The sequence below is a fragment of the Lissotriton helveticus genome, chromosome 5_1, assembly GCF_964261635.1.
Source record: "Lissotriton helveticus chromosome 5_1, aLisHel1.1, whole genome shotgun sequence".
In the NCBI taxonomy this organism is placed as follows: domain Eukaryota; kingdom Metazoa; phylum Chordata; class Amphibia; order Caudata; family Salamandridae; genus Lissotriton; species Lissotriton helveticus.
Window position 1 is genome coordinate 312,018,189 of NC_136065.1, and position 12,572 is coordinate 312,030,760.

Below are 12,572 nucleotides of genomic sequence, written 5' to 3' on the forward strand. Positions count from 1 at the left end.
AACCCATAGGGAAAAAATCCTAACTATATATACCTACTGGCGACCGCCAGTAGGTAATATATATATATATATATATGTATATATATGACGCTTTTATTCAGAATCAGCAGCACAACATCCTTCCTGTTACCCAACGTTTCAGCCTCACTGGCCTTGCTCACAGGTGGAAGGTTGAATGATTAACTCGCCAGGTGCGCTGTACATGCTTTTAGAGAGTTCTTAGGTCACGTGGATGCATATTAAAATACAAATCCCATAGTGCACTGCCAAATGTCACAGAAAATACGATCTAGCAGTCCTTGTTATTTCAGAGTTTTTAAACTTAGAAGTTCTTACTTTCGTGGCAGTAGCACTGATGTTGGAGTGGAATCCTTTGCTAGGAACAGCCAGGTGAGTTGGTATCACTTGCAGATTTCTTATATTTTTTCCTCCTTTATTTTTTCAATGATCTGAACGAAGCCCCACTGCACCAGCACGATCAGAAATGGATGTACTCCTTCCCGAATCCCTTCCAACACACGCTCTGTTTTTCGCCACAGTGGCATTCCTAAATAGGCTAGGCGCGTGAGTGGGTCATGCTCCTCCATAAGATACAAACACAGCATTCTCCTGTTTCGGAGCCCCGACCCTTCAGGGCGGCCTCATTAGATGATGGACATGGAGCAGTCCATCCAAACACCAGCAAGTGTCTGGATGGAGGATTTAGCAGGCATGTGACTGATTGTATAAGTGAATTATTAAACGTGTCTTACAGAATGCATGGGTTAGTGATTAAACTGTGTGAATGTCTGTATCAGTCTTTTGTTGTGTAAGCTGCTACATGGGTTGGCCAGTAGCTACATGAGTGTCTATATGGGTTATTAATTGTTTGCCTGAGTATTTGTATGGGAGACTGAGTGTGTGTGTGGGTGGGTTGGAGGTCTGTGACTGTGCATAGATGTGTGAGTGGTTGATTCACTGTATGGGTTCAAGAGTGCATGTGGAAACAGCTATATGGGTGGGTGAGTGTGTGTATGGGTGTGTTGGTGAGTGAATGGATGCCTCAGTGGTACATGTGTGAGTAACTACATATGTAAAAGGCAGTATATGAGTGTGATGGTTTATATAAATAACTATATGTGAGAGTGAGTGATTATGAGAGTGGCTGTATGGATGAGTGTGTACATGTATCAGTGATTATATAAGAGAGTAAGTATGCATTAGTATCTGTATGAATGAGTGAGGTGGTGTGTGTATAACTTTTTAGGTGAGTAACTGGGAGTGTGAATGATTCTCTGCATGACTGACTAGGTGAGTGAATAACTTCATGGATGAGTGGCGGTGTGTGAGTGTCTGAATAGGTGTATGAGTGTGTATGATAGTGTTGTACTGATGAGTGACTGCATGTATAAGTGATTGTATGGGTGAATGAGTGGATGTGTGTGTAGACCTAGTAATCAGTGAGTGCGTATGTAGTAACTGGTATTGGTGCCTCGATGGTTTTGAAAATGGTAGTCTGTATTTTACAGTGGGTGTATCAAAGGTTATATGAGAGTGTGAGGAGGTGCATCAGATTTTCATGTGGATGATGTCATCAGTGATGTCATTTGTGATGTCATCAGCGATGTCATCAGAGATGTCACTGACCATGCCATGAATGATGTCATATGTGACGTCATGGGCATTGCGACGGCACGAGTTATAGTTAGCTGAACTAACTATAACAGTCGAATTTCTATGGTTTTGTACGAGTGAAATGTCCAGGTAACTATAACGTCCCTGAAACCTATGTTTTTTTCAGTGAATTTCAAAGGTTTTTTAAATGCTAATTTCTAACTATAGCGTCTGTAAAACCTATGGTTTTTTTCAGTGAATTTCAAAGGTTTTTTAAATGCTAATTTCTAACTATAATGTCTGTAAAACCTATAGTTTTTTCAGTGAATTTCAAAAGTTTTTTAAATATTAAATTACTATTCTGCTATTTGTCATTAGTACTGTTTTTTCTAACTTTTCAACTACATAAAGGAAAATAAACTGTAAAACTATTGTGTAATGTTATATATTTCACAAATTACAGTGTTACTTTTCAAATAATACAACATAATTTAACATTTTGAAAAGGGAGAGATGCGAGCTGACAGACTGAATCACAAACTGGCTGCCAACACTTCCTAGTTTCAACAGTTCACACCCAGGCTCGCAGAGGGAGAGCTGCAGCGCGTGGGCTGAACTCGCAGAGGAAGAGCTACAGGCCGTCGGCTCGCAAAGGCACAGCAACGTACTGGCTCACAGAGGTAGAGCTGCGGGCCCGACGGCTTGAAGATGCAGAGCTGCGAGCCGACAGACTGGCTTCTAAAGGCATAGCTGCGAGCTGGTGATGTGGGGAGCGGGAGCGTGAAAGGGGTGTCTCGCACAGACAGAGCACCGGTATGTCATCAGAGTTGCCTTGCAGAGGTAGAACTACGGACTCGATGTCTTGTAGAGGGAGAGATGCGAGCTGACGGACTGAATCACAAAATGGCAGCCAACACTTCCTAGTTTCAACAGTTTGCACCCAGGCTCGCAGAGGGATAGCTGCGGGCCGTCGGCTCACAAAGGCACAGCAGCGTACTGGCTCGCAGAGGTAGAGCTGCGGGCCCAAAGGCACAGCAGCGTACTGGCTCACAGAGGTAGAGCTGGCGGCCCGACGGCTCACAGACACAGAGTTGCGAGCCGAATCACAAAATGTCTGCCAACACTTCCTAGTTTCAAGTGTTCGCAGCCAATGAGCCGCAAGCTCGTGCTCGTAACGACTTAACCAATCAGATGTCAGAATTCTCAAATATTGATATCTGTAAAATGCAATATTTCTCAAAAACTACTGAATAAATTTACCCCATTTAAACAAAAGGATGCTTTCTGGACCAATACCTTTCTCCCTGCCAATTTTGGCCTAATTCCGTTCAGCAGTTTGACCTGTAGCCTTGTCTAAAGTTTCCTATGGAAATTGCACGGAGACATTTTTTTTTGGGACCCCCCTTTTTTCTCATCCCCCCCATGACCAATCACCCCCAAACTTTCAAGATAGGAGCTGATCTGAAAAGAGGAACTTTTTGGAAAATTTGGTAAAGATTGGTCAAATTACGCCAAAGTTATAAGCACATGCAAAAATGTTTTTCCTATGTAAACGTGGTCCTTACTGTAACTATATACTGGCGACCGCCAGTAGATAATATGTATATGTATATATATATATATATATATATATATATATATATATATATATATATATATATATATATATATATATATATATATATATATATATATATATATATATATTTATATATTTATATATATATATATTTACTCACTGAAAAAAACAAAGGTTAACGTAATGTTATAGTGAGGTGAATGAATATGTCAGTGACAACATTAACATTATTCACCAGTTATTAGCTAGCAGAGGTAACTATAACTTGTGGCCCCGCCATGCTCTGCTCATAAACTCACATATTACATCAGTCATGACATGCTCTATGACATCATTTATGAAATCACTGATGTCATCTCAAATGACATCATCCATTGAGTGAGTTAGTTTGTTTTATAGTTTACAAAGTGGCAGGTAACTACCATATTATTTTTCTACTTAGTTTTGTACAGCCTGTGTCCAGCTAATCGGTGTAAGTGTTTACAAAATGCATGTGCTCCTAATGCACCCTAGGTGTGTAGAGGTATTGAACACATTATTTGTATTGAAAAGTAACTCTGTGTGCAGGTGACAGTTGATGACTTGATTTAGTTGATTACCCTCCTCCCCTTATATGCAAATGGTTGCTGTGGCGGTGGGCTCCCCTGGGCCTTTGATGGCTTGGGGAGGTGGGCTGCACTGCCCTTTCCCCTTCCCCTTTTTTCATGATTTCGGCACTGCGGGGGCTCCTGGGAGAATTTAATTGGTCAGGGGGACCATGCACCCCCTCCCCTCCTTGAATACAGCCCCTGTGGTTGGTTTCCCAGGGCCTATAATTAATGAATGTAGCCCGGCAGGCATTTCTTTTTTCCAATTCAGTAGGATCGCAGCAATTTTTGATGATTTTGCTTTCATTTTTTGTGCCAGGGGGGTTCCCTCTGGGTCCCCCCCATGGGGCCTATGAGGTCAGGATATCACTTCCCTGCCCCCTTATATTATTTATCTTTTTTTTTTTACTTCAGGACAGAGTACTAAGTCCCCAAGTCCTGTAATGGCTGACAGCAACATTTTTCTCATGTTGTTTGCAGCCAATCGGAGCACTTGCTCCTGCAGAAGTCTGACTCCTGCGGGAGTGAGATGGCCCAAGGAAAATAAAGATCCCTGTCCCAACCGGAATGCTCTATTTTTGAACTGGTGCTCCTGCAAGAGTCTCTGGAGCCGCTCGCTGACCCAACCATCCTGATATAAAATAATTTTTTTACCTTAATTTCTCAAAATCAAAGGAATGTATTTTAATCCAAATCACGAAAAGCGCAATCTGTGGACCAATATCTATTTCCTGTCAGATTTATATTATTCCGTTCAGCAGTTTTTGGTGCAGCACTGCCTAAAGAAGCTTATGGAAAATGCATGGGGGGGGGTTGCGTTTTGGGACCCCTCTTTATCTCAACCCCGCATTTATGGATCACCCCAAAACTTTCTATGCACAAACTAGTCAAAAGTAGCTCCTTTTTTTGGAAGTTGTCTGAAGTTTTGTCAAATAGGGCCAAAGTTATTAGCAACATGAAAAAATGCTTTTCCTATGGAACAGTTGACTTAACTATAACTACCCAGTGGCAACCACCTCTGGCTAACATATATATATGTATGTACACACAGATATACAGAGAGATTGATAGACATATAGAGAGACAGATAGATATACAGATAGATAGATAGATAGATAGATAGATAGATAGATAGATAGATAGATAGATAGATAGATATCTATCTATGTATACACGAAAAACAAATGCATTAAAAAGATACCTCTTATAGCAATAGCCTTTCTGGAAGCTTCAGTCTGTTCCTGACTCTCCTCTTTGGTAAGATGTGGGTTCATTAGAAGGGGGAAGAGCTGCCTCTGTCCGCCAGCTTTCATTTCAGTTGTAATTATGCTGGATGAAGTTTTCACCTGCATGTTGGTCCTTCGGGGCAGTAAAGACCGCCAGGCTGCAGGCAGTCCTGTAGCCCTGAAGGATGACATGCCAAAGAGCCCTCTATGACGCCTTATAGGTCCACTGCTATCATCAAAGAAATACTCATAGGCTTCAGGAAAGGAAATGGAGGTGGGCTGCTCTTCTGTAGAATGGTCACCAGCTGGAGCTGATGGTGGACGAGTCCTGCTAGACCACCCTCGCACCAGCGGGGCCCTCTCTGCCATGCCATCATCCTTTTGACCTTCACAGAAGAAATACTCATAGATTTCTGGAGAGCTCATAGTCCCCTCACTGTCTGTTACTAGTAATGTCCCAGGTTCTGAATTAATATTACCCTTAATATCTTGGGAACCGGACTCTCCTTGTTCATGAGAGTCACAAAAAAAGAAGTCGTAGGTTTCAGGAAAGGTCATGGTGAAGTTGTCCTCAGAAGGAGTGAACATTTCAGGAACAAAAGAGTCAGAATCAGGTCCTTCTTGTTCCTCCCAGTCTGGATTGACCATGCATAGAGGATCTCCAATGCAAGTCGACAGTGAAGGGACTGTGGGGTGCCCTGATATTGTTTTACCAACGCTTCTGTGGATCCCTTCCAAGTCTTCAACTAGTCCTTCAGTTTTTATGCTTATTCGGTTTCCAGGCATAGAGCTCAGTGGTCCAGAATGTTTTATTCCATTGCAATTTGGAAGTGGACCATTGGCCACTTCTTCCAAACTTATCTCCTCTGTTAGATTATCCTGGCGGGGGAACTGTACAGTTTTGCTATGACAGTTGTCAATGCCACTTTGCCCATTAAGACTGTTACAAGTTGGGATTTTTACCTCCTCACCTCTTGAGCTTTCTACTTCCTCATTCCCTGGGTTCTCCAGGATAGGAGGTTTCACCGCCAAGCTTCCCTCAGCATTCTGGTGGCTATTGTGTGAAATACCAGGGCTGGTGAAATTAGCACTTTCTCCCCTGTTCTCTCCCAGCTGGGCTCCTTTTGTGGAAGTGCTGTGAACTGGAGATTCCTGACTGCTGTCCTCACAGGCCTGGGGTGGGAGTGTGGGGAGCCTGGCTCTCGCACTCTTGGCACCAGGCAGTTCCACCATCAGGACAGGGTAGAGTATACTTTGGCCTGGAGCAGCCTCAGACCCTGGGCCAGTGCTTGAAATGGCTGCTCCTCCATTCTGTTCAATTGGGGATCCTATCACAGATGGTATCCTGGATTTCTGAATACCTGAGAATGCATTGGGCAGAGGACAAATTAGGGGGTCTGCTCCATTGTCCTCTGGAGTCCATCCCTTGCCCTCTTGTCCATTGGACAGGTTTTCACACGACACAATGTGTTTTCTGCTCAAATGTTGCATGACTTTCCTGGATGTCCGGGTTGTCCTTGATGCACAGGATGATACCATGTGGCTTTCCAACATGGTTGAGGCTGTCTGATGTTGCCATGTAGTATCCCTCTCACACAGGTACCTGCTAACTGATCCAATTTCGCCCTCCTCATCCTCACTGCCTGACAGAACATCCTGGTCGCATGGTACCTGGAGCTCCCTCAAGGCGTGTTGGTGGTCTGAAATGCCCAAAATATTGTGAACGGTGGGGTCCCAGATGCTAGACACAGGCCCCAGCTCAGCAGAACACAGGCTGATCTTGACCTGTCTGCTGCTCCTGGTGTGGCCTTCCTCCTGGGGGTTCTCTTCCGGGTCCGTGTCGCTTAAGACTTGGTCATCCGCTGTGGCCAGTGAGGCTTCTTCTAAGTGACACTCCTCTGCTTCATAGAAGAAGTCAGCCCAGTCACGATCATTCAACTGAATGCTGTACTCAAAGTTATCCATAGCTCAAGAAGTTACTGACACTTACGCTGCGTGTTACAGGGGTAAGTATAGTGATGGGTGTAAAGGATAATCTGATCTGTGTGTGCGTGGGGTGATCAATCCCTCGAAGTGCTGCTAAACTGTGAGTTTGAGAGATAGTGCTGCAGCCTAAAGTTAAAGACTATATGATCTAGGAAGCATTAGACATCTCTGTCACCCGGGGCTAAGTCTGTAAGATACGTGTACCCTGAGGTATATCTCTGCTCCCCGGACACTGAACCTATCCGATTTGTGCAATACGAGAGCTATCCCTGCTGATGCCCAAGTATGACTTGTGTAGAATGAGGGGTTGCTCTGCTGCCTGACTGCTAAGTTAGTGAGATCTGTCTCACCTGGGGCATTGATCTGCTGTCTGAGATCTGAACCTTTAAGATCTGAGTGACATTAGACATAGCTCTGTTCCCTGAGGCCTGACCCTGTAAGATCTGAGTAAACATAGAGTAAGTTCTGTTTCCTGGAGCCTTCTCCCGTAAGAATCGTGCAAGCGGAGGGTAGCATTGCTGTCTAAGGGGTTAACTGTGATATATAGTTAAAGTCCTAGAAATCAATATTCAATGCATGTATATTCTTAAACCCAACCAGGAGTTAGTGCGATTCTCTTGGTGCAGATACATCCTACTTTTTGGCGGTCCTGCTTTGGGTCAGGCACCGGCTGCAAAGGCTTCACGGGCAATAAGTATCTCCGGTAGAGCACATAGACATGTCCCTGCTCTTCCCCTCTTAGTGCACAAAATGTATTTTCCGTGAATTGAGAGGAGGCAATGAAGGGAAGGGCTTCTTTAAATAACCTCTACATAAGCATGAGCATATCTCCTGAATCCATACCACACTCTTGGTAATAGACGCTCCTCCTTGAGTGTCCGGAGATACAGACCCAGAGGGGCAGAGCAGGAAGGGGGATTATGAAAGACCTTATGGTGTATGAGTAACTTCAAAGAGGATGCTACACCCCACCTCCCATCACTCGCTCCTCTTCTTAGCCGTCCGTGTCCAGTTGCAAGTGGCCCTGGGAGACTGTGGTCAGGCCATGGCTAACCATCCATTTGGGGGATGTCTGAGGAGTAGTGTTCGCAGTCTCATAAAATGTGATGCAGAAACATCCTCTTGAATGGACTGTTTTGTGTGAAGACTCTTATGGCAGATTACAGCTACCAGTCTTCAAATGAGATGTTGGTTTCACGTTGGTACTCCAAAGGCTAATGCTGGTCGAGACACCAGTGCAGGTCAGCAGTTACACCAAGGACTCTCTCTGGTGACACTTGACCCCGGTTGGACAACCTACGTGCAAATAAATACATATGATTAGTACAGGTAGAGAAATATGCAGAATTAATAGAATCAGAAACACATTCCTGATCAATACCTGCAGCCCAAACATCACCCATTGAATGCAGGCAGAAAATACGTCTGAGCAAATCAAACAGGCATCCCTGTCAACAGAGTTAGAGAAACCCCACAGACAAAGAAGACAGAGAAATATTCATGATTAGTGTGGGGCGCAAAAACATCAGTGATGAATACAGACAGAAAAGCGTCACTGACCAGGGCAGATAAACAGCAAGTACAGACAATGACAACAGGTCTGGCTCATAACTGGAAGTCACTCTTTATACACTGGTGGGTTTGGGCACTCAATATGCCATCATAAATACACTTTGACACTGGTATTTGCACTCATGCATTCACTCATTCATTCATCTACTCACGGACTCATTCCTGCATTCAATTACTCATTCACAATAAAAAAACAGAAACGCTAAACAAGCATATGCAAGATAAATTGAAAATAAATTCCACAACCTAAATGGTATGCTTGCACTAAAAATCAAAACAGAACATTGCAGTGATGGCCATTTTGCAATGCTATTGTACGTACAAACTACAAGCAAAAGAGTACCCTGGAGGATTAATCAGAATGGCATCTAAAAGGGTTGTGCAATAGTCCAAGAGGATCACTATTGGAAACATTTCAAAAACTAATCACAGACCGCCTTATTTGAGTGACAACTGATGGGATTCACTCCAGTGCAATGCAAACAATTGTTAACAGACACTGGAGAATCCAAACGTCAGCCATATTGAATTTTACGAAATCTATGTTTTCCTTCAGACAGAGTAAATCCCTCAAAGACGAGTTGGTCCATACACGTCCAAGAAATTCTATTGCCAAGAACACGTTAATCACAACGTGGAATTTACCCCGGTCATAGGACGTTTTTCCATGGTCACTGTAATGTGTGTAAATTTACTCTCAGAACCAAGCAACTTGATCTGGGGATGCGTACGTCATGGATTCTTGAACGTTTTACTAACTCTGACTCTGTTAATGTAATCTACAGATTACATTCCCATGTAGTGTCGGATATATTGGCAGGACAACGCGTAAAGACTAGAATCAATGAACACAGAAGTGCATTTAAGTGCAAGAAGACAGCTACCAAAATGATGAGACACTTTTTCGAAAAAGACCACTCTTAAAATGATCTTAGATAGATTGTCATTGACCTGATAGCACCCCATAAGTAAACATTGAAATAAAGCTGCTTTACATGGAACAAAGATAGATGATTTACACTCTGGGGACATCAATTACAGGCCTCGATGACGAAGTGTAGTGGACTCGAATTTGATGTGGTGTCTACGGAGTGTCTCTTCTGTGTTGTTTGAGCAGAGGTGTTATATTGCTTTGATTCACAATTTATGCAGGAAAACGCGTTTAGTTTGCACATGGGATTAGCAATTCATTTCTTAACGCTCGCTTCAAACCTGCGGTTTGTTGCAAGTTTAAGTGTACCCTTCAATTAGATGAAACTTTATTTTTCTGTGATGATTTAAATTAAACATATAGCCTGTTCTTTACACCTGTGTTTTAAGCAAGATCTAGTTTACCTTTCCTTCTGACAGGACACAGTCTTCCCTCCCCCCCCCCATACACACACCCACAAAAAAGAAAAATCCTTTTACCTCTCCCTCTTGGGACTTATACATCTTAAGGATTTGCACAGGCTCTTTATGTATAGGCATTTTATATAGCGCACTACTTACCCGTAGGGTCCCAAGGCGCTTCGACCGCTGCGAAACCCTTCCTGGCTTCCCTGAGAGATGGTCCCTTAATGGGTATCTCCAGGGTGAGACCAGGCATCCCCGGCGGTCTGGTGGGGCCGTTAGTGAAGATGAGGCAAGCTAATGCCCAGAGTTGCCGAGTGTGATCGCTGATCAGAGTGGGCACCGAGGCGAGAGAATTATCGAGTCCGCTGACCCTGGTCCAGAAACCTGCCGCGCCGGGAATCGAACCCTGGTCCCGGGCCGTCCTCTGCTCTCGGGTCTGCCGCCTCTAACCAGTGAGCCACACTACTTCACTACTAAGCGTAAGAACTTTCTTTGTGAGAGGCATTGTTTTTCTCTTTGACAATTAACTCCAAATCCCATGATTTGTGGCAACGGCACGATGCACTCACGTGCCACAGTGCAGAAATGGCTGATAATCTCCCAAGCCGCAGAGGTACTGCATTCACTATACGGCAGCGTGGGGGCGAGATAGGTATTACCCACCACGTCTACCTCTTGACAAAGTAAGTGATTTGGGCTAAATATGCACTTGAATAAACGCAGGCCTGTGCACCAGTGGTTACTCCTACTAGTTTTTCTCTTTTGAATCATGGCACTCAGTTATGACTGTAGAATTATCATGCACATTAGTTTGTCATGTATACCTACATGTTTGTAATGTCATTATCCTTGGGACATATTTAGTGCACCATCATGGTGACGCTTTTGCTTGAGTACATGTGTTGTATGTGTATATTTTAAGGTCCCAATGGATCGGGTTGCCCCTGCAAATGCTTCCTCCTTGGTTAGAAAGCATCACTGCCTCTGGCCACCGAACTGCACAAAAATGGACCTCCATAACAGCCCCACAGAACACGTTCTAGACCTTCAGAAGAACAGAAGAATGACTGCACCTGCTGTTTAAGCCCTGTGAGGGGGCCTTGACCTGAAAGACTGGACATGCTCTCACGTGTTCCCATGACAAACATGTGGACTCCAGGGTTCAGTTGGCTGACCACCTGTGTGGCTACAGGGACATCAAAATCTTCAAAAGGCCTTTTTCCTGGAGAGCCCAGTTGCAGGAGGTAGAGGACGCAACCACGCAGCAGGAATTCAAGCTCCCAAAAACAGACTGAGTCCAAAGGTAGAAATCTTGACTGGGCGAAGACACCAAAAGCATACGGCCGATGAGAGGAGTTCCCTGGGCGTGAAATTTGACTTTTCTAGCTCAGAGCCTTTTCTGCTCAAACCAGTGTCTTCAGTGGGCCCTCTCTTCAAGCCTATTCAACTTGAAAGGGACTTCGCAGGATGCTGCCTTGCCACACTAGAGGATTCTGATTTCCAATTCAGGTTAAGGGAGCGATTTAGATGTTGGCGAAGTGGGAACTCCATCGCATTGGCAACAGAGTTCTCTCCCCGCCACCACATTGGTTTGCCCGCCTGATTTAAATGCGGGCAGACGATAGGTTTGGCTACAGCGGTAACCACTCTACCACCACCGTAGCCAAACTTCTCCACTGGCCCAACGGACTAGGGGCCATCAAAGAATTGGCTGTATTGCCGTCCATCCACTTACAATGGGAAGACATATAGCCAGTTTAGGGACAGTAAAAAACTAAAAATGCTCCCCTTCACGGGGGAGAGGACTAGCATGGAGAGCGATGCATTATCTTATTTTCAAAAAGAAAATCCATCTTTAGTATTTTCTTTTAGAACAGAAAAAAGAAAACGGTTGGATGGAAGGCTTCATCATGTTAATGAAGTAAGGAGACCTGCGCCAAACTGTGAAAAATATTGACAGTAACTACTTTTGCGGCAGTTCCTGTCAATGCTTTAGAAATCACTGTCAGCTTGGTGGTCATTTCGAAATTCAGTGGGCAGCATCTCTATCAGGGCGATGGAGTTCTGGTCGAGAAATGAGCCCCCTGCTGATATTTAAATTGGCTACTAAGTCAGAAGGTAAAAACTTTGACCTGGACAAACACACTTGGCATATCAGACCCGCACTCCATTAATCCTGGCCTGAAATCATGGCTAAGTCCTGGGTCTCACGCGAACAGTACTTTCTATTGGAAATCACTAATAATTTCAGCTCCCCTATTTGGATTTTTTGTAATTTTGGTGTCTTTCGTTTAAGAATTCTTTCTCTATTTTTATAAACTGGAATGGAATTTTTAATGTGTACGGTATTTTCTCCAAATTAAAACTGTATTCTCTGTGCCATAGCTACCAACGGTTGAGCTCAGGTTTAAATTATTGCTGCCTTTACCTCGACTAAACAGCTTAGGGATTGTATTGCTTTTAATGGAATACCTTCTTCCCCAATTAATAATTCACTTTTGTTACTGTATATATAGGTATTCATTTATATACATGAATGTTTTTTTGATGATCCGAGCAGACAACTAAACCTTTCAAGTCCTCTTAAGAGGGTGTAGAGAAAAGGAATATCACAGTGCAAATCTTCTACCACTAGGTTTTGTTAAAGTGGGTATTGACCCAAACCTCCTTGCCTACCAACGTAAAATCAGTGAG

At 43.8% G+C, this 12,572-nt stretch overlaps 1 protein-coding gene across 1 annotated transcript in view; it reads right to left on the bottom strand.

Moving 5' to 3' along the window:
• The window catches only part of PERM1 (PPARGC1 and ESRR induced regulator, muscle 1), an 18,205-nt gene extending 11,169 nt beyond the window's left edge, over nucleotides 1-7,036 (bottom strand). The window contains exon 1 of the mRNA XM_078640908.1: nucleotides 4,961-7,036. Within this exon, the coding sequence (XP_078497034.1) occupies nucleotides 4,961-6,950 (1,990 nt within the window). The 5' untranslated portion in view covers nucleotides 6,951-7,036. The remainder of the gene's footprint in view (nucleotides 1-4,960) is intronic.
• Nucleotides 7,037-12,572: the final 5,536 nt, after the last annotated feature.